General features: G+C 42.7%; 1 protein-coding gene across 16 annotated transcripts in view; it reads right to left on the bottom strand.

Annotated features, from left to right (window-relative positions):
* TTLL5 (tubulin tyrosine ligase like 5) overlaps positions 1-27,024 on the bottom strand; it is a 252,574-nt gene that overhangs the window by 55,929 nt on the left and 169,621 nt on the right. For 14 of the 16 annotated variants that reach the window (XM_028505839.2, XM_028505833.2, XM_028505835.2 and 11 more), the window contains one exon: positions 11,184-11,401. The exons of the other annotated variants lie outside the window; for them this stretch is intronic. In XM_028505839.2, the coding sequence (XP_028361640.1) occupies positions 11,184-11,401 (218 nt within the window). The remainder of the gene's footprint in view (positions 1-11,183; positions 11,402-27,024) is intronic. 16 annotated transcript variants of the gene reach the window in all.

The following is a 27,024-nucleotide window of genomic DNA, read 5'->3' as shown; positions in this document are numbered from 1 at the left end:
TGGCCATTTTTATGTCTTTTTTGCAAAAATGTCTGTTTAGTTCTTTTGCCCATTTTAAAACAGATTGTTATTGTTATTTCTTTGCTACTGAGTTGTATGAGTTCTTTATATATTTTGGATATTAAACCCCTTACCAGATAGATGACTTGCAAATGTTTTCTCCCTTTCAGGAGGCTAGCTTTTCATTGTGTTGATGGTTTCTTTCCTATGAAGAAACTTTTAAGTTTGATGTAGTCCCACTTACTTAATTTTGCTTTTTGCTGCCTCTTTTCTTTTAGTATCAAATTGAAAAATTCATCGCTAAGACCAATGTCAAACAGTTTATCCCCTATGTTTCTTCTAAGAGTTTTATGGTAACAGGTTGTATGTTCAAGTCTTCAATCGATTTTGAGTTGATTTTTCTGTATGGCATATGAATTTCTCCAACACCATTTATTGAAAAGATTGTCCTTTTTCCAAGACTACAGTCTTGGCTTCTTCGTCACAAATTGACCATATATGTGTGGGTATATTTCAGGGCTCTCTGTTTTGTGCCATAGATCTATTTGTATGTTTTTATGTCAATACCTTACTATTTTGATTACTATAGCTTTGTAATATAGTTTGAAATCAGGCAGTATGATGCCTCCAGCTTTGTTATTCTTCCTCAAAATTGCTTTGGCTATTTGAGGTCCTTTGTGCTTCCATACAAATTTTACCTTTAAAAAATTTTTATGTGAAAAATGCCAATGGAATTTTCAGAGGGATTGCACTGAATCTGTAGATTGCTTTGGACAGTATGGATATTTTAACTATTAATTCTTACAATCTGTGAGTGTGGAATATCTTTCCATTCACTCGTGCATTCTTCAATTTCTTTCATCAATATTTTATTGTTTTCAGATCCTAGGAGGATCTCTCACCTCCTAGGTTAACTGTATTCCAAGGCATTTTATTCTTTTTGATGCAATTATTTATGGATTGTTTCCTTATTTTATCTTTCTGATAATTCATTGTTAGTGTATAGAAATGTAACTGATTCTTTGTATACTGGGTTTGTATCATCAAACTTTACTAAATTTGTTTATTAGTTCTAACAGTTTTTTGTTTTGTTGGAGTCTTTAGGTTTTTCTATAATAGTATCATGTCATCTGTAAATAGAGACAGTTTTACTACTTCCTTTCTAATTTGTGTGTCTTTCATTTCTTTTTCTTGCCTAACTGCTCTGGCTAGGACTTCCAGTACTATGTTGAACAAAAAGTGGTGAGAATAGGCATCCTTGTCTTGTTTTTATATGTACAACTGTTATTTTTCATATAGTATGTAATATAATTTTGATCCAAGTTATTTTGTTTCTTTTTATTGTAAATCAGAGAATGAGGACTGTATAATTTCTACTTTTTGAGTACTTAATTGAAATGTTCTAGCTTTGAAAAATATTCCATGGGAGTTCTGCAGGGTACAAAGTTGCATATCTATTAATTTAATCCCATTAATTATACTGTTCAAAACCCTTTATATCCTTATGTTTTGGCCTATTTTGCCAACAATGACTACTGTATTCTCTTCTTAGAACTCATTATTTTAAAGTTGACTATTTTTTCTCTCATTATTTTTATCTCTGTATAATTTTCCCTCAAAATTTTGGCAGAATGTTTAAAATGTGTCCTTTATTTCACTAATTTAATGCTCCATAGTGCCTGATCTCTGTTCACTGTGCTCAACCCAATTAACTGTCCACATAGGTATTTCTAATTTCTGTGCAACCCTCCCTGACCTAAGACTGCTCGCTCTCTCTATATGACAGCTTTTTCCAGCTCTACATACTGATGCACTCATTCTCAAATTTTGTTAAGTATATTACTAATTTTTTTAGAGCTCTCACATTTTTTTATTAGTTTATTCTATTACAGTAGTCCCAATCTTCCCCTCTTTGCCCTCCTCCGCTCAGCCCACCCCCCACCCTGTTCCCACAGTCAATCCCAACATTGTGGTCTGTGTCCATGGGTCATTCATACATGTTCTTTGACTAATCCCTTCCCCTTCTTCCCACTACTACCTCCCTCCACCCTCCCCTCTGGCAGCTGTCAGTCTGTTCCATGTTTCCATGCCTCTGGTTCTCTTTTGCTCATTAGTTCGTCTTGTTCATTCCATTCTTTGTATAAGTGAAATCATACAGTGTTTGTTTCTCATGGACTGGCTTATTTCACTTAGCATAATAGTCTCCAGTACCAACCACACTGTTGCAAAAGGTAGGGATTCTTTTCTTCTTTCTGCTGCAGAGTATTTCATTGTGGAAACATACCACAGTTTTTTGATCCACTCATTTACTGATGGGCACTTAGGTTGTTTCTAGCACTTGCCTTTTAAATAGCGCTGCTATGAACATAGGAGTGCATAAGTCCTTTTGTATTGGTGTTTTGGGATCCTTAGGTGTTTTGATTGCTGGGTCAAAAGGCAGTTCCATTTTTAGTTTTTTGAGGAAATTCCATACTGTTTTCCCACAGTGGCCACACCAGTCTGCATTCCCACCAACAGTGCACCAGGACTTCCTTTTCTCCATATCGTCACCATTACTCGTTGTTTGTTGATTTTTTAATGATAGCCATTCTGACAGGTGTGGGGTGATATCTCACTGTGGTTTTAGCATGTATCTCTCTGATGGCTAGTGATGTTGAGCATTTTTTCATATGTCTATGGGCCACCTGTATGTCCTCCTTGGTGAAGTGTCTATTCAGGTCCTTTGCTCACTTTTTAATTGGATTGTTTATCTTACTGTTATTGAGTCATATGAGTTCTTTATATATTTTGGAAATTAAACCTTTGTCTGATATATCATTGGCAAATATGTTCTCCCATACGGTCTGTTCTCTTTCCATTCTGATGATGGTTTTCTTTAGTCATGCAGAAGCTTTTTAATTTGATGTAGTCCCATTTGTTTTTTCCTTTATTTCCCTGGCCCTAGGAGATGTATTAGCAAAAATATTGCTACATAAGATATCTGAAATTTAACTGCCTGTTTTCTGCTAGGATTTTTATGGTATCATGATTTATATTTAAGTCTTTTATCCATTTTGAGTTTATTTTCATGTATGGTAAAAGTTGGTAGTCTAGTTTCATTTTTTTTTGCATGTACCAGTCCAGTTTCCCAACACTATTTATTGAAGAGGCTGTTTGTACTTCATTGTATGCTTGTGCCCCCTCTGTCAAATACACCCATAGAGACATGGGTTTATTTCTGGGCTCTTTATTCTGTTCTTTTGATCTACGTGTTGGTTCTTATGCCAGCACCAGACTGTTTTGATATAGTGGCCTTGTACTATAGTATCCGATATAAATCAGATATTGTGATCCCTCCAACTTTGTTCTTCTTTCTCAAGATTGCTGAGGCTATTCAGGATCTTTTTTGGTTCCACATAAAGTTCTAAAATATTTGTTCCAGATCTGTGAAATATGCCATTGGTATTTTAATAGGTTTGAATCTATAGATTGCTTTGGATAGTATGGACATTTTAATAATGTTAATTCTTCCAATCCATGAACATGGTATGTGCTTCCACTTATTTGTGTCTTCCTCAATTTCTTTCTTCAGTGTTCTATGGTTTTCCAAGTACAGGTCTTTTATCTTGTTGGTTAAATTTATTCCTTTTATTTTCTGTGTTGCTATAGTAAATAGGATTTTTTTTCTTAGTTTCCCTTTCTGATTGGTCATTGTTGACATACAAAAATGTAATGGATTTCTGAATATTGACTTTGTATCCTGCTATTCTGCCAAATTCACTTATAAGGTCGAGTAGTTTTTTGGTGGAAACTATAGGATTTTCTATGCCACAGTAATAAGGCAAGAAAAAGAAATAAAAGGCATCCAAATTGGAAAGGAGGAAGTGAAACTCATTATTTCCAGATGACATGATAGTGTACATTAGTAATTTCTAAAATTTTTCTTTTTTGCTTAAACTTATTTCAGAGGTTGGCAGCTTCTCTGAATCTTCTCCACTAGGCTTTCCTTTAAGCTATACCATCTATTCCAAGGACCCAAGATTTTTAAATATTTGCTTACTTTCAGAAAAGAAAGTCTAAATTTGCCATTAAGGGTTATGATCATGGGGGAACTGATACAGATTCTGTCAAAGATTAGTACAGGTTTCTGTCTCTTTTAAAAAGGGATTTTCATAATCAGATAAGAAAGAAGGGATGTGACAGACAGGAAATGCCTGGCAGTTATAGTTCTATGTTAACAACTGTTTAAACACGTGGTGGGCAGAAATGAAAAGTAGGACTTGAATCTAAATTACACATTAAGAACCACCAAACAAAGACCCTTTTAATTCTTTGACTCTCATGTACTTCTTCTCCCCACTGCACCACACACACACCAGTGTAACTTTTGATTGAGTGTGGTTGTAGTATCCACTTTCCTGAATGATGTCATTGTCCATGCCCAAAAAAAAGCCTTAGGATCTCCTAACGCACCCACTGACTGAGGTCCAGATGCAGATGGCTGGTAGAGGAAAGCGAGTCTGAGTGGCAGACTCCTTGCCTGGCCCTCACCTCTTGCTACCTCCAGACCCCAACCCTTAGAGTAAGAGGGTATTTGTCTGGTGTATTCCAGGCCCCCCACTGATTTCCTAGACTGCAATCTCATAGGAAGGCAGTATATAAAAGCCCTCAATGTCGTTCTTCAACCTAATCCTTCTGCATCTAACAGATATTTCCCCAACAGTTCAGCATTAACAGTGACACCAATTCTTTCTACTGTTGAGTATTTTATTGGCCATTTAAGTGGGAAAATTGGTGTGGAAGGGGAGGGGGTCAGTTCCTAATTACTTACATTGCACTTTCTCAAAGGCAGTATTTTATTTTTTTAATGCTAAGTAATAGTTTTGTTTTATCCTTTAATTTGGTTCAATTTCCTACTCATTTTATATCATGTTGATTACACTTAATATTTTTTCTCAACTGTTCAATGAACTTTTTTTCTTTTTCCCTCCATCCCTTCCTCCCTCTTTTAAAAATTTGTTATTTAAAAAAAATTTTACTGTATTGAAGAAAATTTTACCCTTTGAGACAGCATGGACAGACCTGGAGAACATTATGCTAAGTGAAATAAGCCAGTCAGAGAAAGACAAATACCATATGATTTCACTCATATGTGGAATCTAATGAACAAACTGAACTAATAAGCAAAACAGAGAGAGACTCATAGAAAGAGAACAGGGTGACAGCTAAGAAGGGGGGAGGTTAGGGGGTGGCGGGATGGAGCAAAAAAGGGATTTCAGGGAGTAAAAGAGGGGTGTAAGAGGACTAAATGGTAGTGGAAAGGCAGTATTTTAGGATGACTTTGCTGACATTTGCCATATAGAATGACTGAATAGATTGGTGGGACCTTTGAAATCAGTGGTCTACTGGAAAGAGTCTGGGGTTAACGCAGTAGGTGAGGTGGATTCCAGTTCTAGCTCTGCCACAGACCACCTGTGCGCCTTGCTACACGCACAGCCCCACACTGTCCCTCTATTCTTTCATATCCCAGCACTAAAAGTCTATCATTATTGTGACGGTGTGATTTATAATAAGAAATGCACATTTGGTCTTCCTCCTGTTTCTGGCTCATAGCTCCCCAAACCCTTGGAAGTTCCTCAGTGCTGAGAGTGAGAGGGGTGTCTTGCTCTGTTAATGAGGTGGTTTTTAGGAACACCTAAAAATGGGGGCTGGTTGCCAGGAGAACCATGTGATTAGAGGGTTGGAACTTTCAGGAGAATCAATCACGCTTACGTAATTAAAGCCTCCATAAAAACCCAAGGGGATGAGGCTCGGAGCGCTTTGGGTTGACGAGCACGTTAGGGTGTGGGGAGAGTGGTGCAGCACGGCAGCTCGGCACTCCTTGCCCTGTGCGTGTCTTCCATGCTCTTTCCGAGTTACATCCTTTTATAATAGTCATCTAGTAAGTAGCATGTTTCTCTGAGTTCTGTGAGCTATTCTAGCACATTAATTGGACCCAAGGAGCGGGTTTGGGGAACCTTTGGTAGGCAGCCAGTAGATCAGAATCACAGGTAGCAACCTGGATGTGCACTGGCATTCTGCATTGGAGGGGTCATTGGAACTTCCAATCCACAGCTCTTAATCTATAGCCAGTTGTTCAGAAGCACAGGTTAGAAGTCTGGGTTTGTGGCTGGCATCTGAAGTTGTGTGAGTGCACGTGTGCGTGCGTGCATGCGTGCATGCATGCATGCATGCAGCCACATATGCACACGCATGCAGAGTTTAATAGGACTGACTTTAACCTGTGGAATCTGATGTTATCTCTGTGTAGACAGAGTTAGCGCTGAGTTGTATTTGGGGGCTCCCTGCTGGTATATGAGCCTTGCTTGTTGATGTGAAGGGAAACCCTCCCCCTTCCTCTGCTCATGTTGGAATTGGGTCTAGGAACCCTTAAAATTTTATTTTTCAGAAATGCATAATTTAGGGAATCCTGTATTTAAGGATGGAAATACCATAGACTTGATCATATTTCTTGAAACTCCAAGTAATAAGGGGCTGAAAGGCTGACAGAGATGGTTAACCTACAGTATGGTATGTTCTACGCCTACATCAAGGACCTATGCCAGGTGATTTTAAGTCCTGATCAGTTTGCCCCATTATAATGAATGATATGTTAAAAAGGTATTGCTTTTTCTTTTCTTACCTCCCTTATTTTTGTATTTTTCTGACATTTGTGTCTGAGCATCTTTCATATTTCTGACATCGCCAAATGTTCAGGCTGGATTAATTGGTATTTGGTGTTACCATTGCTGAGCTCCCGACGGAGTTCCTCCTGCCTGATCCCTAGCAGCTTTCAACGAGCACCACTGTCCTGGGTGCTGACACAGAGCGGCAGCTACCTCCGATTTCCACCACGGCCGGCCACCCCGAGGGAGAATATCCTAAAACCTGGGTAAGGAAAGTTAATCCCAGCTGTTTAAAGAAAAGCACTTTTGTTAAGTCTGGTGCTTCTGACACAGTTTTCTTTCTTCAGAGGGGTCCCAAGGTGCACCAGTTCTGACTCTGCCCTTCCAAATTCTTCTCCAGTCTATGAGTTTTGACCAGGTCCTTGGCAAACTTTAACCTCCTCAGGTTTCCTTCGCCATGTTTCCTGGAGAGTGTAACTCTGGCTCTGAAAAGAAGGTCATTTGCAAGGGAGAGACGGTTCGAGTGCGTGCAGTAGCTGTTCACAGGCTGTCGCCGTTCTCAGTTCAGCTGACTGCCTGGAAGGAACACCACGAACAGTTCGGAGAGGAGGAGCTGAAGTGGGCACCAAGTCATGAAATGTGGTGAACGTCAGAGAGGAAAATCAAGAAGGGCTGCTGCCACTACAGAAGAGGTTAAAAAAATCACAATCATCCTCTTACAGAATTGACAAATGAGACTTAGCTAGAGTAACTGGAAGTAGTGGATTTGAGAACTTGAACAAAGAACTGTTGGGCCAAAGAGAGATGATGAAAATGGCTGTAAAGCATCAGGATTAAAAACCAAATGTGCTCATTTAAAAAAAGCTTTTGACGGAATAGACAGAAAACAAGCTATTTTGGGTAATTCTTCAGTGGGGACGGTGGTTTTGTTTTACAGATGGGAAACTGAAACCTTTAGAGGGAAAGTGACCTGAATATTATCATAAAGAAACAGGACTCCACTGTTCTGATTCTCAACTCCCTTTGCACCAGATTCCAAACGACATTCCATCTTTTATGTTCCATTGTTCTCTAAAATCAGCCCTCTAGGATGTGGAAACTTTGATGCTCTTGGAAATCACTTCTATATTTGTCTAATGCCAACCTCTGTGCTAGGAGAATTTTGAAGTTCAACGCCGAAACACAGGGCTGGGCATGGTCACAAGCTCATTACAACTGCTCATTAGTTGTGTCTCTTGGGGCCACTATGGCATTCCTGAGTGTGACTCAGCATCACCAGTCACAACCGAGGGTTCCTGATTAATCTGCACTGAGCCAGAGTAAAGGCTGCAATAACACAAGCAAACCAAGTAACACAGCCTACATGAAGAAGGTAAAAAAAAATATATGAAATTGCCTGAAATGCCACCTTAGTATTAACCATAATACCTAACACTTATTTTACCTGTGTTGTGTACCAGGTGCTATATTTGTGCTTGGAATTCATTAATTTATTTATTTTTCTCAATAACCCTGTGAGGCAGGTACTATTATTATCCCTATTTTAAAATAAGAAACTGAGCCACACAGATGTTAAGTAGCTTGCTATGCTGGCCAGAAACATGATTTACTTTAGAGTTTAGAGTTTACTTCAGTTGATAAGAATATATCAACTGATACTGAGATCTGGGCTGCACAAGCCTTGAACGGGTTCTCTAGATTAAAAATGACTTCATCCACCCAAATCAAGTATGGAGTTCCGTCCACAGTAACACCACACCAATGGCAGCTTCTTAGTGTGGTACATTCTCCACGTGTCACCATGGCAATATCAGGTGTTAATGATGGCGGACACTTGGGTGTTCTAATCTTTATGTGTACTATCTGTACAACTTTTCTGTAAAGCTAAAATCATTCCAAAATGAAAGTTTATTTTAAAAAAATTATGTGGATACTTCACAGAGAGAACTTTTCATAGAACCGCTACAGACAGAAACAATGCTCTTCTGTTTGCTAAAAGTCGGAAGAACACGGAGGGCGGTGGGGCCCCCACAACACCGTGCGTTTCACGTTGGAGAGAATGTTAAGGTCTCCATTAGTGCTAACTTATTTAGCTTCAGAGACTTGTGCTCAAGTTTTAAAGGCAAATTGGAAACTATTTCCTGGAACAACGCCTCACAGCATGCCTTTTGATTCTTGGATTATATTTCTTAAATTCTGAAGCAATCTGCTTTTTTCCCCCCTTCTGTGCATTTTTGGTGCTGAGCTGTTTCCGGTTTTCCCACACTCCTGCCTGTCAGAGGGAAGAAACCACAAAAATGCAGCAAAGCAAAGTTTGTCCATAGAGCTGCAACTCCACCTCAGCAGGCCAAGGCGTCCTCCTGCCAGCAGCAGGCAGTTCAGGACAGTGAGCGGCACCTTCAGCGTGCAGCCCCGCTGCCTGCTGACCCAGCCCGCCTCTCCCCCCAAGGACCGGCCAGCCACACAGGGCCTCGTGGGCCGCCTCAGGATATGGGCCATAATCAGAGAGCTCATGACCAGGAAGCACACCGACAACCTCCACATTCGAGGCCGACTCCCTGGTCTTCCTACCTAACTGTGGGCTTCTCCCACCCGCGAGGGAGACCGGTTTGGCATGCTCGTGCCAGCTCTCGTTGCCCTGCTTCACATGTGTTAACCCGGCTAGTGTTTGCCAACTGTCCCGTGAAGATGAGATTCTTCCTATCCCCCCTTCACGCACGGAAAAACGGAGGCCAGAGGTTAAGTAACTTGTAACTTGCGGAAGGTCTCAAGTCAGTCAAGTGTGGCGTGGGGATGTGAGTGCAGGCGGGCTGGCTCCCGAGGCTGCACCCTTAAGGACTGACTCCACTCCCTCTAAGGTAAGGGGCCGAGTAGCTTCCTTCCTGTTGTGCTGCTGGCTCTCCACCGCAAACTGCCACCTTCCTACTGCCCACTCCTACTGCCCACCCCTACTGCCCCAGAGGGCTCTGTGAAGTCATCACAATGCCAATTATCCCCAGGACAGTGCTTGGCACTTAGTAGGCACTGAATAAATATTTGTTGGATAAATGAATAATGGCAAAGGCATAATTAAAACAGCCACAGGGGATTGCTTTCAATCCAAATTCAAAATCTGATTCACTGTGTGAGGAGGGAAAAACAGTAACTGTTTCCACACTATCCTAGGATTCCTTTTTACAACTGAACTTGGTGTTGTCAAGGACAAATGAATGAGGAGCTGTCATGAGCACAAGAGACATACACAAATCTCCTCCGGGCGTTTGTCCATCAGGAAGCGCCCGCCTCCCCCAGGCATCTTCACGTTCAATGGAGAAGGGCTGTTAGATCCAATGCCCTCTGCCGGGCCAGTCCTGGTTCACTAGCTAAAAAATGGCAGGGGGTAGAGCGAAGAAAATGACCTACAAAAATTAGATTCAGGAGTGGAAACATGTTTGTTGTTTGTGTTCAGTCTTTGAGGTAAAAGAGGTAAACTGCAAAGGAATTGAAGGGTGCCAACATGTTGCCACCATGAAGCTGGGTTTTTGGGTTATTGATTTGGAGTTGTTAATTAAGAAGCAAGACTCAAAGGACACCTTTGACCCCTTCCCCCTTCCTGTCCAAAAGATTCAGACACAAAAACCTGCTTGGGGAAGGGAGCCTTGACTTAATCACCTTAAGAATCTCCACCTTAGCAGGAAGACTCTGCGCCTGTAACTCCCCTCCCCCCACGGCCCACTGTTTCTGAGGCAGGAACTTTCTGCTCTGCCTGCTCTCCTCAACCATCTGTAAACCAATCACCTATTCTCGCTTCTGAAATTAAGTCGCCGCCCCCTCCTCCTTTGTTCCTTGCTGTCTTTGGAATTCTCCACAGGCATGTACTAAAACTTCAGTTTTCTCCTGTTAATCTGTCTCTGTTGATTTGATTAGCCCAGCCAGAAGAACTGAGAGTAGGGCAAAAAGTGCCACTATTTTCAAGTACCACTTTTTTTTTTAAGACCCCACAGTATCAAAAACATCGCCGCACAGCTTCTGCTCATAAGGTCAATGAAGTTAATCTTGCCGACAACATCCCACTCCTGAATCATCCTATTCAAGTGCCTAAAAGTGAACAAGGGAAGGGAGCAGGGCACTGAATTTTATATGAAATTCTGTAGATCTGACTCTGTACAGTGAGGAAGAGGAGAATACCTCCAGGAGGAATTTTTCATTCCCTTTCTCCAAGCCCACAGTTCAGCACTGTTACCTCGTGCATTGTCTGACTGTAGCTCCTGCCAGAGGCTGGAAGAGTTGGTTAGCAACGACCCTGAACTCCACTTATGATGGCGGCTCTCATCACAATCCCCAGGAACCTTTAAGAGCAGTGCCTGCCCCTCCCGCAGGGTAAGCAAGAGCCCAGGCGATTCTAATTTGCAGCCAGCGCTGAGAACCAGAGTTAGCCTTTATTACCCACCAGGTGCTCTTGTTTTCAACAATTCAGTACCAAGTGTCTTGAAAATTCCATAAGTAAAGAGCACTATTAGCACAGAATTGATATAACTCAGGAGATGATTGAAAACTTACTTGGAAGCCCTCTGGGATGTTGCCTTTCTTAGGACTTGTTTGTGATTGGATGGGGGTTTGGGGACCAGGGAGGAGGAAGAACTTGGAGGTGGCACCACTTTTTGTAGCAGAGTGGTTGGCTTCTGGCCACCAACTGTGGCACTTGAAATTCTGCAAGCTGCACCATTATTCATTGTCCATAAATTGGAGTTAGGTAGTGTCTGGCTGCCAAAGATCGCCTTGAAGAAAAAGAACAGAAAAAAAGATCAGCGGTGATGGCCTTGACAATCCATTTGCTATACACGAACAACTGGTTTGTAATTCTTCAGTGGGACAAAAGGAAAAGGAAAACTGTTAAAGTAAATTTTTAGGAAAAAACCAAAAACCTTTCTAATTATGCCAGTGCAGGCCTAGACCCAGAGAAGGGAAATCTGAAGCACAGTTGGGATGGTCTTGTTGAACGTACTCTTGGCAAGGCATCAGGGCATCTGGGTGCTGCGCGTCAGTCCATAAGTGTGAATCAGAAAAGCACTTGGTCTCTGCAACTTACTCTCCCCTTCATTGTTAAATTCAACAAATATTTAATGAATGCCTCTCACTGGGTGTGACATTTGAGCCCACGGACAGAACCCTGTGTTCCCCCAGGAGGTCCGCACTCTGAGGACCGGGAAGAAGTCAGTCTGGCTGAGGCACGGCCCTGAGAGTGGAGCGAGGAGGCGGAACAGAAACCAGGAGCCAGGCCTCGCTCGGCCTTGAGGGCTATTTGTATAATTCTGGCACAGTAATGCCTTGTTGACCTCACGATGATCACAAGATGGACCTCTGAAAACACTTTCAAAGCAAAATCGCTACATGATGGATACAAGGGCAACACAAGGGTCTTTTTAGCTAGGACGGTAAGCCCGCAAATAAACAGAAATCTAAAAATCACCATCTAAACACTACGAACACCAACATATACCTGTAGTTAGAATGTAAATGTACACTTCTTCAAGTAGATCTTTTAAAAATTATTAAAACTTATCTCATTAGAAATAGATTTCTTTTTTGTTTTTGTTTTGTATCACAAATTTTGCTGCTGGCCCTTCAAAACTATTAATACCACTTTCTTTTATTGAAAATACATTTTATTGATTATGCTATTACAGTTGTCCCAATTTTCCCCCCTTTGTCCTCATCCATCCGGTATAACCCACTCCCTCTGGCAATCTCCCATCTTAGTTCATATCCATGGGTGATGCATGTAAGTTCTTGGGCCAGCCCATTTCCTACACTGTTCTGAACATCCCCCGTCTATTCTGATCCTACCAATCTGTACTTCTTAATCCCTGCACCTTTCCCCCCATTCTCCCCATTCCCCTACCGATAAACCTCCAAATGATCTCCATATCTATGATTCTGTTTCTGTTGTAGTTGTTGGCTTAGTTTGTTTTTCAGATTCAATGGTTGATTGTTGTGAATTTATTGCCATTTTAATGTTCATCATTTAATGGTTTGGTGATGATGAACTCCTTTAGCTTTACCTTATCTGGGAAGTACTTTACTTGCCTTCCATTCTGAATGATAGCTTTGCTGGTAGAGTGGTCTTGGCTGTAGGTCCCTGCTTTTCATGACTTTGAATATTTCTTGCCAATCCCTTCTAGCCTACAGTTTCTTTTGAGAAATCACCTGATAGTCTTATGGGGACTCCCTGCAGGTAACTCTTTTCTTTTCTCTTGCTGCTTTTAAAATTCTCTCTTTATCTTTAACTTTTGCCATTTTTTAAAAAAAGATTATATTCATTTATTTTTAGAGAGGGGGAAGGGAGGGAGAAAGAGAGGGAGAGAAACATCAGTGTGTGGTTGCCTCTTATGTGCCCTCCCACCCCACTGGGGACCTGGCCTGCAACCCAGGCATGTGCCCTGACTGGGAATCAAACTGGCAACCCTTTGGTTAACAGGCCAGCACTCAATCCACTGAGCCACACCAGCCAGGGCAACCTTTGGCATTTTAATTATGATGTGCCTTGCTGTGGTCCTCTCTGGGTCCATCTTGTTTGGGGTTCTCTGTGCTTCCTGGACTTATATGTTTATTTCCTTCACTAAATTAGGAAGTTTTCCTTCATTGTTTTTTTCAATTAAGTTTTCAATTTCTTGCTCTTCCTCTTCTACTTTTGGCACCCCAATGATTCAAATGTTGGCATGTCTGAAGTTGTCCCAGAGGCTCCTTACCCTATCCTTGTTTTTTTTTAACTTTTTCTTCTTAATGTTCTGATTACATATTTTTTTCTTCCTTATGTTCCAAATCATTGATTTGATTCTCATCTTCACCCACTCCACTGTGGATTCCCTGTAAATTTTTCTTCATTTCACTTAGCATAACCTTCATTTCTGCCTGGGTCTATTTTATGCAGTTGAAATACCCAATGAGTTCCTTGAGTATCCTAACAACCTGTGTTTTAAACTCTGCATCTGATAGATGCCTATCTCCATTTTGTTTCTGGATTTTTGTTATATCTTTCCATTGGTCCATATTTCTTTGTTTATTCATTTTGGCAGCGTCCGTGTATTTGTTTCTATGTATTAGGTAGAGCTGCTTTGACTCCATCTTAGTAGTGTGGCCTATTGTAGAAAAGCGCATCCATAAGTTGGATGGGACAGAGCCTTAGATAACCACCAAGGCAGGGCAACCTGTATGAACCAGGTTGATGGGAGTCTCTGATACGGTGTTGTCGCTCTGTGGCTCTGTATGGGGGACAGTGCCTGAAACACATGTACGCCATGAGAGGGACAGTGCTGCTGCCTGCCGTCCCCCACCACTCGCCCCGATGCCAGACACTTCAGTTCTTCCCCATATGCCACCGGTGCCCTTCCAGCTGCTGCTCTGTTGACGAAGCCCAGAGGCAGCCTGTGTGAAGTCCTGTGTTGCAGACCCTTTAAGAGGAGGCTCCTGAGAATCCCACAGTTTCTTCCGCCGCTCCAACCCACACTGGGTTTTACGGCCAGACATTATGGGGAGTTATCTTCCTGATACTGGAACCCCGAGCTGAGTGGTCCGCTGTGAGGTGGGGAATCCCTCACCCCCAAGGTCTCCCTCCCTATTTTTATCCACCACACATGGGTGTGTGACCACCCCTTCCTTCTGTGTCTCCACACCTCTGCACCCTCTGCATCCCCACCCCCCTCCCACCATCTGGATGAATGTGACCGCTTTACTTCCTTGGTTGTTCCAAACACTTCGATTTTCTGATGGATCTGGGTGATATTTGTTTTTTAGTCCAGTTGTAGTTTTGCTGTGGTTGTGAGAGGAGGTGAGCCATGTTTTTATCTACACCTCCATCTTGACTGGGAGTCTCAACACTGCTTTCAATATGCATGCATTATAAAAGCTTTAAATGCGAAATAATATTGAGAACAATACAATGGACAAAATACATAGGACATTTTATTAAAGGATTTCTGGCAACTGATTCTATCTGTAGACATTTATATAAGAAAAATACATTTTCTGCCCTGGCTGGTGCGGCTCAGTGGATTGAGTACCAGCCTGCGAACCAAAGGGTCACAGGTTTGGTTCCCGGTCAGGGCACATGCCTGGGCTGCAGGTAATGTCCTCTGCAGGGGGCGCACAAGAGGCAACCACACAGTGATGTTTCTGTCCCTCTCTTCCTCCCTCCATTTCCCTCTGTCTAAAAATAAATAAAAAATCTTTTAAAAAACTATTTAAAAGAAAAAGAAAAATGTCATTTTCTCATGTCAAGGCCAAAAGGAATAAGATGTTCTTAGGAAACATTTGCCTTCTAGATAGTCTTCACTAGTATTTTGTCTTGTATGAATTTTACTTTTTAAGATAAAAAAGATGAACTGAGTAGCTTTAGTACAATGGTAATCAGCCCTTCCACACTCACGCCTGGGGATGTCCTTTATCCCAGGGTCCAGGGCTAGGCGGGTAAGAGGGGGATAACGGCGTCTTGCATGCGCACATGTGTTTCAGAGGCCTGACAAAGAACAAAGGGTTTCAGAGGGAGAACCGCAGAATTTTCTAGAGAACCAATCTGAGAAGTTGCATTGTCTCTGTGAACCACCCAAGGGGAACGGAAGCGCTGTGCACTCACCCGCACCACTGACCCACAGCAGGGACACCTGCGGCAAGCCCTCTGAGGACCTCAGTGGCCAGAGGGCGCAACGACCGACCAGGCGTGCGGCGCTGGCTCTAAAACAAACCGGTTCCTTCCCCTTGACTCCTGTTTCCGTGTCTGAGCGCCTGGAAGTCAGAGGGAGCGGCTCCACGGAAGGGGACGAAGGGGGCCGGCATGGGCCACCCAAGGCTTCTACCTTCACCCCTACATCCCAGTAATGGAGCTCGGATGTGAAGAGTGCTTGAGAGACGCCCCACTTGGGATGGGGAAGAGACCAGAGACCAGGACGAGGCCGGGAGAGTTCTGCTTTGGCCACTCATAACCAATGTCACTGGGTGAGCAGCAGGGGAGGAAAAACCATGCTTAGTAAAGAGCTCCTGAAAATAAAAATATCCTTTACTGAGTTAGAGTTTTCACGTTGTGAGGGAAATGTCATCAGTGATAACATCTACTCAATACACGTTGTTGTAGAGACAACCATATTTTCAAATTCATTGAGTCTTCCTCTTTCCCAAAGCCTTGCTGGGACACCTGAACACACAGACTAGATGAGAAGAACAAGATGAGAACGAGTATAGTAAACTTCCTTGTGTGAAGAAAGGAACGGACACAAATGTACATATGTAACACCGCGCACACAGACACACGATGTTAATGTCTGCACCGAACGCGTCTGAAAGATACAAAAACCCGGGAACTTCCACGGAGAAGAACTGGGTAGCTAGTGGTCAGTGTGGGAGGAAAACGGATTTTTTACTATATATAATTCATACCTTTTAGAATTTTGTCCCATCTATATGTAGTTTAAAAAAACAAAATTATAAAAGAGTCGAGAGTAAGTCAAGTTTTAATAATATTTGAGCAGGTAACAAATTAACTCTGAGCACGAGTCCAAGTATCCAAATAAAGCCCCAAGCTCCAGCCAGCTGGGGAGAGGACCGGCCACCACACAGGGTTGAAGAAAGAATTGACTGTTCAGCATTTACGGCTACAAGACCAGATTAGGTCATCTGTGAAAGGCAGAGCGTCCGGTGAGGGGAAGAGGGCATGGCTTTGCAGGCAAATGCTGCCCAGGTTCGGATGGAGGCTCTGTCCCTTCTAAATGGGGTGACCTTTTCAAGTTCCTTAACCTCCCCTCTGAGCTTCACCTTCCTCATAAGCAATCATAATTACTTTGCTGGACTGTTGCGGATTAAATGAAAATCACATAAGCAAAATCTAGTGCAGGCATCCAACAGATTTCTTGAAATAAAGTACCAGGTACAGACAGCAGACACTCAACAAATGTTCTGTTCCTTGTCAAACCTCCCCCTCAGTTTACTGACGGACCGAGGACAGCATGACATGCGAGTCTGCGTCTGTCTGCAGTGATCTGTGAATGGTAGTTGGTTGTGTCTTTTTCAACATATTTGTCTTGTCTTACGATGATGCTCACTAGCTGTGAAAGCAAACTCTGAAAATGGAAACATATGTTTAGGATCCCGAGATCATATTTGATCAATTCTCTCTCACATAAATAATCTTTTCCTCTTCTGAATGCTTATAAAAATTGATTGGTATGTGTCTTACCACATTTAGCACACTCTACCTGGTATTACAGCCATTTATGTATGTGTTTTTTTTCTCCTTCTGGACAATGTACACATTGGAAAAGGCTGGATTTATATCTGGTTCATTTTTGTTTCATCAGCAGTGCCCAGAATGACTTGTGCATAGAAGGTGCTTAAGAAACATTTACTCCGTAAATTAAAAAAAAACCCTCATGTTATAACAACCATTCATTTTTTTTTTCACAACAATAAATTCCTATGCAGGAGGACAGGCAAGTCTGTATTTACACAGAAATGTAATCTTGTAACAGACCATTCTTTGGACTTCAAATAGCTCCGAGTGTGTTACTTGTATTTCAGTTGCATTCAGCCACAAAATGTAAGCAAGCCCTCCTGCAGATCCTAAACAAAAATAAATTCACCTTCCTAGATGCAAACTGTGGCAGGAACTTAGACACTGATGTCCTAGTGCCCAGGTGGCAAACACAAGGCCCAAGGGCTGAATCCACCCTCCACCTTGTTTTATCCGGTCAGCACCTTGCTTCTACCCGGCCGCAGTGCTGAGCTCTCACTTAACAGTTAAGGATTAGTTACATTATACAGTCCTAAAATTACATTTGGCCCTTTGAAGGCAACCACGAGGCTGATGTAGCCACCAGTGAAAATGAGTTTGACACCCCTGTCCTATAGTAGTAGTAAGATCAGTCTTTATCTCAAACAACAACATACAGTAAGTTAGGTGAACTTACTGCTTGGGAGACTGCCTCTTGGCTAGGTATCATTTCCCTCTTTCTTTTTAATAGGACTACACCGATTTTGTCTGGGTAATGTGTGTTCAGCTAAAAAATTCTATTTCCCTGGGAATAGCAGTTCTGAAGTATAAACACAGTGTCCAGGCACAGTGTTGGGAAAAGTTCTTCAAGGCAGGTAGACTGGATCGGTTCATAAATTTTGCCCTTTACTACTGTTCTTCTTCTTACCCAAAATATGACACCCAGCCACAGACGGGCAGGCATCGGGGGAAGTTACTTGCTAAGGGCTGCAAAGGAGAAAGACAGAAGGAACACATGTTCCTGATAGCACGTGGGATTTAGGTGAGCCTATTTCTAGATTTCTGATTACGTGGGGAAAAAATACATCTCTAACTTGTTCAGACCACTGGGGCAGGATGGGGGAGAGGGTTCTATTACATTGCAGCCGAGTAAAATCCTAAGGAGCTGAGAAATAATTCTCAATCTACTAGAGCAGGGGCGTCAAACTCATTTTCGCCGGGGGCCACATCAGCCTTGTGGTTGCCTTCAAAGGGCTGAATATAACTTTAGGACTGTATAAATGTAACTACCCCTTAACTAGGGGCAAAGAGCTAGGCACTGCCGTGGGGCAGAAACAAGGTGCCAGGCTGCATAAAACAAGGTGGAGGGCCGGATTCGGCCCGCAGACCTTGTGTTTGCCGCCTGTGTACTAGAGAGTCAAGCTTACCTAATTCAGCCTCAGTACAGCATAAATGTACTGCTCCTCAAATAAGCAGATGCTCTTTCTAAATAAAAAGCCTCTAGGTTCTGACTTATTTGGTGAGCATGCTTTAATACACTGAATGAATAATTAAATGACTACAACTCTATACCAGACCACACTCTAAACTGTCAGTAATGCAGACAAGCCCCCAGGTGTTTTACCAAAGCCAAGGTTAAGTGGGATGAGATTAAATGAGTCAAGAATCTGATAAGTTAAATCTGGTAAGAAACCTAGAAAAATACTCAGGCAACCATTAAAAGTAGACACATAGCCCTGGCTGGTGTGGCTCAGTGGATTGTCAGCCTGGGAACCAAAGGGTTGCCAGTTCGGTACCCAGTCAGGGCACATGCCTGGGTTGCAGGCCAGGTCCCCTGTTGGGGGTGTGTGAAAAGCAACCACATGTTGATGTTTCTCTCCCTCCCTTCCCCTCTGGAAATTTTTTTTAAAAGAGAGAATATAATTAATTAAAAAAAAACAAAAACAAAAGCAAACATATAAATGGATGCACTTAAGACTAGTGGCAGAAATCAGAACCCCAGGCCCCCATAGCCTGTATTAGCCCAAATCCTAAAGCTGTACCAGCAAATAGAACATGTGAACTGTTTTGCCTTGATAGCCACTCATAAAGGGACAGAACAATTACATGAAGCTCTCTCTGTGTAGTCTCTAAGAGATGTGAGGTTTGGATATACTGCATCAGCGCTCTGCACTTATGACTTCACAAGCCAGGGATGGGGGCGCGCTGCCACCAGTGTCCTGGGGATGCGAGAGCTGTGTGATCACTGGCCTCGACTCAAGACCTGGGCAATGTATACAGGACTTGTGCTTCTTTATTGGGTGTGGGAAATGGCCATGCTTCAGCAAGGAGACTCAGAGAAAACCACAGTTTGAGGGCTGGCTTGGCCCCAGGCAAAAGACTGGAAAGGCCCTCCCTGTCCCACAACAGAAGGGTCCTCGTGGGTGGGAAGCAGGAACTTCTGATAGACAGAACGCAGACTGCGACTTGGAAGGCTACGGGGAAGCAAGATCTGGGCTCTCCCACTCGAAAGATAATACTGTTGAGAGATTAAATTCTGGGAGGTTTGCTTTTTTCTTTTTTTTTTTTTTTTTAATTCCTTACAGAAAAACACTCCTTTTAGTCTTTACTTAGGCTTCTTGGTGAAGGAACAGAGCGGGGTGGTTCTTTGCAGTGAAACAGCTCTCTACATTCACTTTCTGAAAACTGAGGGGGGTAAGGTGGGCAGGCATTGATGTCTACTTGAATGGGTTAATTTCTCTTTTGTGCCCCCTTTTTGTTTGTACTCTGAGTTCAGAAGAGCAGACATTTCTAGGCATTATTCTCCCGTGGGATTTTATCTGACTTGGATAAAGTTCCCATTACACAGAATACCCAGTCGCTTCTAGCATGTTTCTCTCTGGCAGCTCAAGTCCTGGGGCGGTGCAGCTCCCTGAGCACGCAAGACGCGAATCGCTCACCTCACTAAAACCAGGCCCGGAGCTGTTCAAAGAGCACATGATGTCTTCTGTGCAGCCACGTGATACTGTTAAAGGCTCGGGGTTGAGGTCAGGGTGAGGGTAGCTGTTTCTATTTTGGCAAAAGCAAGCTTCCAGAAGGCCTCTCTCTCACATTGTGTGGAGTTCTTGGCCGTCTTCCACGTACAATGCTTACCCGCCGGGACAAGACTGGAGGCTAAGTGAGAGGAACAGAGTACAGCCTCCGGTACTACGACCAGGCACTGGGCTGTGCCACACCCCCGACAGGGATGGGGCAGAACCCTGAAGATGCTACTGCTCCTACAGAGAAGGAACAATGACACAGACACTGGAGACAGGGCTTTGAGTTGCCAAAGACATCGGAAGTCCTCTGGCATACCATTCCATTTTTAAAATCAATTAAGAAACTCCTTCTTTTTTAGCATCTAGGAAAGAAGGCTCTATATTAGTTCAAATGGTCTACTGTACAGGATGTGAATATAGGTACTCACCTGGACAGAACAATTTAAGAGAAACTATGGTTAACCAGTAAAAGAAACCACTGTGCTTCAGACTGTCCCTCAATCAACTGTAATTGCTAATATTTGAGCAGCAATGTAGATAATGAAAAACAAATATTCAAATACACTCATGGACTTCCTGTCAAGACGGCAGTGTAGGCAGACATGGCTCGCCTCTTTGCACAACCACATCAAAATTACAACTGCAATACAGAACAACATCACTCAGAACCAGCAGAAATTGAGTTGAATGGAAATCTGACAACTACAGAATTAAAGAAACCACACCCACCCAGACTGATAGGAGGGGTGCATATGCGGAATGCAATGGTCCCTCACCCACCTGTGGTGGATAAAAATTCGGGAGGGATATCTTGGGAGTGAGGAGTCCCAGCCCCACACCAGGCCGCCTAGCCCAGGGTTCCAGTGCCAGGAACATAAGAACCCAAAACTTCTGGCTGAAAAACCCAGCAGGAATTGAGTCGATGGAAGAAACTGCTACAGTCCCAGGCAGTTCCTCTTAAAAGAACCCACACACAAACTTACTCAGATGCACACCCTTTGAGCTCCAGCACCGGGGCAGCAGCTTACAGGCACCAGTGGTACGCAGGGAGAAACCAAAATGCCTGGCATCAAGGCGAGCAGAGGCCACTGACCCTTTTCTAAACCCTCCCTCCACAGAGCCATCAAGCTGGTGCCATATCTTCTGAGACTCCATCAGCCTGGCTAACACTGTTTGACCTATCTTGGCGATCTGCAGAGACTCTGCCCCACCGAATTTACAGGCCCACCCAAGCTGCTTTTCCATATGAATGGCTGGTCTTGGCTCAAGCTCCACTACTTCTTAAATCCTCTCAAACAAGCAAAACTGGCCTCAGTGAGCCCCAGGCCTGGCACTAGCAGCAGCCAGCCTAGATTCACAGCTTGGCTTCTCCTGGATACCCCCAAGCCTGGCACAAGTAGCAGCCTTCTCAAACTGCTTTATAGCTCAGACAGGGTGGCCCCAGGCAGAACACAGATAGGGGCTGAGCTTGACCTGCACCACCTGGGAAACCCCAGGGCCAGAGCACCCAGTGGAGAGCTATAGACCATGTTAGGGCACCACCACCCTTCCCCTGCATAGCTGATCACGGGGGGCAGAGGTTGGTGGTCAGTGGTCACAGTCAATCCTTACAGCTGACTGGCCTGGGTAAATCCCTCCCATTGACCTGCCAACAGCAACCAAGGCTCAACTACAAGAGGAGGGTATATACTCAGCCCACACAAAGGGCACACCTCGAGGACCCAACTTGCGTGATGGGGAGGGGGGGCTGTGCCACCGGACCCTACAGGACACCTACTACATTATGCTACACTACCAAGACACAGAGTCAAAGCAGCTTTACCTAATATATAGAAACAAACACAGGGAGGCTGCCAAAATGAGGAGCCAAAAAAAAACAAAACAAAAACAAAACAAAAAAAATACACGGCCCAAGTGAAAGACCAGATCAAGTCTCCAGAAAAAAAAAACTAAATAAAATGGAAATAAGTGGTCTATCAGATGCAGAGTTCAAAACACTGGCTATAAGGATGTTCAAAGAACTTAATGAGGACCTCAGAAGCATAAAAAGATCCAATCAGAAGTGAAGGATAAACTAATTAAAGAACAATTTATAGGCAACAACAGTAGAATGGATGAAGCCAAGAATCAAATCAATGATTTGGAACATAAGGAAGCAAAAAAACAACCAATCAGAACAACAAGAAAAAAAAAGAATAAAAAAAAAAAAGAAAACAAGGATAGTATAAGCAGCCTCTGGGACAACTTTAAGAGGTCCAACACTCACATCATAGGGGTGTAAGAAGCAGAGGAGAAAGAGCAAGAAATTGGTAATCTACTTGAAAACAATAATGAAAGAAAACTTCCCTAATCTGGTGAAAGAAATAGATATATAAATTCCAGGAAGTACAGACAGTCCCAAACAAGATGGACTCAAAGAGGACCACTTCAAGATACATTATAATTAAAATGCCAGAGGTTAAACATAAAGAGAAAATCTTAAAAGCAGCAAGAGAAAAGAAATTCATTACCTACAGGGAGTCCCCATAAGACTATCAGCAGATTTCTCAAAACTTTGTAGGCTAGAAGGGACTGGCAGGAAATATTCAAAGTCATGAAAAGGAGGGACCTATAGCCAAGATCCCTCTACCCAGCAAAGCTATCATTTAGCATGGAAGAGCAGGCAAAGAGCCTCCCAGTCAAGAAAAAAGTAATAGAGTCCATCACCACCAAACCATTATCATTTGGAACGTTAAAGGGGCTTATTTAACAAAAGGAATATCAAAACTATGAACAATAAAGTGGCAAAAAATACAAATCTATCAACAACTGAATTTAAAAAACAAACTAAGCAAACAAGAACAAGAGACAGAATCATGGATACAGAGAGCATTTTGATGGGTGCCAGATGGGAGGGGCATGTGGAGGAATGGGTAAAAGGTGAGAGGATTAAGAAGTACAAATAGGTAGTTACAGAATAGCCATTGGGATATGAAGTATAGCACAGGAAATGGATTAGCCAAAGAACTTACATGCATGACCCATAGATCTGAACAATGGTGTGGGGATGGCCTGAGGGAGTGGGGGGTGCTGGATGGAGGGGGGGCAAAGGGGAAAAATCAGGACAACTGTAATAGCATAATCAATAAAATATAATTAAAAAATATATATATATACTTATGAGCCTCAGGCTCATTCATGTAATGCAACCAAAGAACCAATAGTAGTCTATGAGTTTTATCAATAGTGCTAAGACACTTCCACTGAGTATATGTCAAATCCGTCAATTTTTTTCCTTCATGCTATGTGAGTTTTTTATTAAGCTCAGAAAGGCCCTTTGAAATGCAAATAAAAATGCCATGTAATTTTTTAACCTACTGGGTTCACTCATTCATTTCCTCAACAAACATTTGTCAAGTGTCTGTTATGTGGCAGCACTGCACCAAGAGCTGGGCATCTGAGAACAAAGAAATGGAAACAAAGTTCTACCCTTGTAGCATTTACATTCAACTGGGTCCAGGTAAGCTATAGACAAGATGAAGTAAGTAAGAACAGTAAACTACATAATACTAGAGCAGCGATTTTCAACTGGTGTGCAGTGGCAGGCACACTGGTGTGCTGCAAGAAATTTTTTTTTCATCCTCACTCGAGGACATGCTTATGGATTTTAGAGAGAGGGGAAAGGAAAGGGAGAGAAAGAAGGAGAGAAACAGCGATGTGAGAAAGAAATATTGACTGGCCACCTCTTGTGCACATCCTGACCCAAACCCAAAACTCAGGCATTTGCCCATGACCTTTCTGGTTATAGGACGATGCTCCAACCAACTGAGCCACACCAGCCAGGGCTATAGGAGTTTTTAAAACAGGCAGTATGTGACGATTTAGTCAGGGGCACTGACCTCTTTTCCCTTAGATTGCCTAATAAAAAAATGACAACAGCCACCACCACCACAGCTGTCCAGTATGAATGAATCAAGATTACACCTATTTTTTGTCAGATCAGCAAAAAGATAAAAGTAATATATTTTTTGGTGTGCGCAGAATTGTACAGACTAGTTTACATGTGCCACGAGATGAAAACGGTTGAGAATCACCGCACTAGAAAAGGGCTGTGAAGGCACATGAAGCTGGAACAGGGACAGGGGAAGCGGGAGGGTGCGACGGGGGGCATTTCCAACAGTGTCATCAGGGAAGGTCCCCCTCGTGAGTCCTGCTTGTCACTTAAGAACAGTGTTGTGACAAAAACCATGCATCTCTATCTTTTCACATAGGCTGGATCATTTTCACAGAGTAATTTCCTTGAAGTAGAACAGCTAGGTCAGAAGGCAGAGGCTGCCTCTGTTTTAAGTCCTTTTCTGTATCTGTTCTCAAATGTCCTCCTGTGAAGGCTGAACCGGTCACACTTCTATCGGTATGTCTGAGAGGATGCTTTCCCCACCCTTCCCTGGTTATTGTGAGGAAATAACGTGTGGCCCGTGAAAGGGTGGCTCAAAATTTGATGCTGATGCTGGCTTTTTAAAATGTTTTTAAGACATATATGCCTTTGCACAAACATGCTAACAATCGACACAGATATTCTTTTAATCATTTTATCATACTGTTTATTCTTTCTACTCTTCTCACACCTCTCTCTAGAAATGATGAACAAATTCAATTGTACATATTGTTTGACTGTCTACATAAGTAAATAGTACCAAAAAGGTAGCTAATACTTTATACCTTCTTTACTCTCATTTTAACTAATTTTCACTTCTGGTATAGGGCAGTAGAGTTAACCAAAACTCCCAAGTTAAATTATAATGCCATGTATATTTACATTATGAGTAATACAAATAGAAGAGATATTTGCACACATGTTGACTGAAGTTTGTTCACAACAGCTAAGATGTAGAAGCAATCCAAATGCCCACGGACAGATGAATAGATAAAGAAAATATATGTACCCACAATAACAGACTATTATTCAGCCTTAAAAAAATACTGTCATATGCAACAAAATGGATGAAACTTCAGGACATTATGCTAAATAAAATAAGCCAATCACAAAAAGACAAATATTGCATGATTCCACTTATATGGGGGGGGACCCAAAAATAAACCCAGAATTTATTTATAAAAAGTTGTCTATTTATTCTGACATATGTAAACTTCAGTCACCTTCAAAGTACTCTCCATTTGACGCAGTACACCTATCGAGACATCTTTTCCGCTGCTCAAAACAGTTTTTGAACTCATTGATTTGGATGCCTTATATTTCACCTCTTCCACATCAGCAAAACGTTCCCTTTTGAGGACTTTTGTTTTTAAATTGGGGAAACAAAAAAAAAGTCACTCATTGTGAGACTTGGTGAACAGAGAGGATGGGGCATGGGGGTCATGATGTTTTTGGTCAAAAATAGTCAAAAAAATGCTAAGCACTCAGTGTGGTGTGGGCAGATGTGCTCGTAAATCACCCATCATGAAATGGGCAAATGTGTTGAAAGAGTCTTCAAAAAAGTTCACTAAAGCCCAACGCAGCCTCTCACAACGCCAGCTGGTACTGATGCAGATGGGTTCCCAGAACACTCACCTAACGGGGCCTGCCCTCCAGAAGGTAATCCCATTTTTGTTTTTGTTTTTGGTCCCTCCTCGTACGAGGTATCTAAAGTAGTCAAACTCATAGAAACACCCAGTGGAACGGTGGTTGTCAGAGGATGAGGGAGGGGGCTGTGGGAAGTTGTTCAATGAGTAGTTTCAGTCATACAAGATGAGTAAGTTGCACTGATCTGGTGTACAACAATGCGCATGGAGTCAACGACACTGTGCTATACACTTAAAAGTTAAGAGGGTGAGCTTATGCTATGTGTTTTTATCATAATGAAACAAAAAGTAATACGTAACAGTAAGACCAACAGACTTCCGTTGAGTTTTTGCTGTAGCAAGCTGGGATCCGCACCCATGGAGGAGTCTGGCCTCAGAAACCCGCTGCGCTGCCCTGCCGTCCTGAGTCATGCTATGCCGGCTCCCTCCACACCGAATCCGTTGAAGTCAAGTCCCCCTTCCAAAGCAAACCTCCCCAGACCCAGCACTGTGTCCGGTTTTCATCAGATGCATTTAGAAGGCAGAGATTTCACTTCCTTTACTCCAGGAAGAAGAGGCTGACAAATTTGTAAGCAAATCATTATCACTTATTTTAAAGGTTAAAGTATTATGTATGCATTATGTATATAAAAGTAACCTCAAAGATCAGCAATGACCCTCAGGTTGAGAGTCCAATTAGTAAAAAAAAAAAAAAGACAATTTATAGCCTCATTTTCAATTTTCTGTTCAGACAAACCGTTTATCTAACAGCAGTTTTAGGGAGTTACTCATACGTCAGGGTCCCTGTTCGCCTGAAACACGCCTGTGCCTGCATCTCCCGATCAGTAAAACGGAATGGACGAGGCGGTCCCTCAGTCCCCGCACGACTTTAAATCCAGAGTTTATACCTATTTGACTTGCCTCTGTCTTCAAGTGTATACTTTGGGTGTTTTGCCCTAGAATCTCTCGTGGCTGACCTACTGTGCACCTGCACAGACCTTGCTGTCATGTGTCTGTTCCGCGTTTTCCTGTGGCTGCACCTGTCTCGGATGGGCTTCTCCATGTTTAGAGATGACGTCTTTCCTCCTCTCACAAAGCTACTGCTGGTGAGTCCCTCATACGCCCCCAGACAAACAGAAACAAGCCACAGGTCACAGGGCGAGAGAGGAAACAAAACTTGTCATCAGGCAGCTGTAGCAAAACCACCCTTTAAGAATATCCAACAAATGAACAAGATTGGTCCCAAGTAGATGATAGGTGGACGTCTGCCTTTTAATATACCCAGAACCGGGACAGTTCTGAATTTTGGTTCATTATGCCGAGCCTTTCTTTTGTGTTTGTGTATAGAGTATACAGCAGCAGCAGCAACAGCAGCAGCAGCAGCAGCAACAATAATATTGGAATGCCTTACGTGCTGGGTGATAAATTTGTAAAACAACAAGAAGCAAATGACGAGCCATTTCTACCAGGGGGAGGGTGGTAGGGTGAAAAGGAGCTTTGGACGCCCTCTGACCTGGTCTGAAAAGTATCTCTGCAATTAGCTAGCTCTGCAACTTTGCATAGGTTACTTCCACTCTGTGACCAT

This window comes from Phyllostomus discolor, chromosome 1 (genome assembly GCF_004126475.2).
Source record: "Phyllostomus discolor isolate MPI-MPIP mPhyDis1 chromosome 1, mPhyDis1.pri.v3, whole genome shotgun sequence".
Taxonomy (NCBI): domain Eukaryota; kingdom Metazoa; phylum Chordata; class Mammalia; order Chiroptera; family Phyllostomidae; genus Phyllostomus; species Phyllostomus discolor.
Note: the sequence above shows the minus strand (reverse complement) of the source record. Positions and strands in the feature narration are given on the sequence as shown.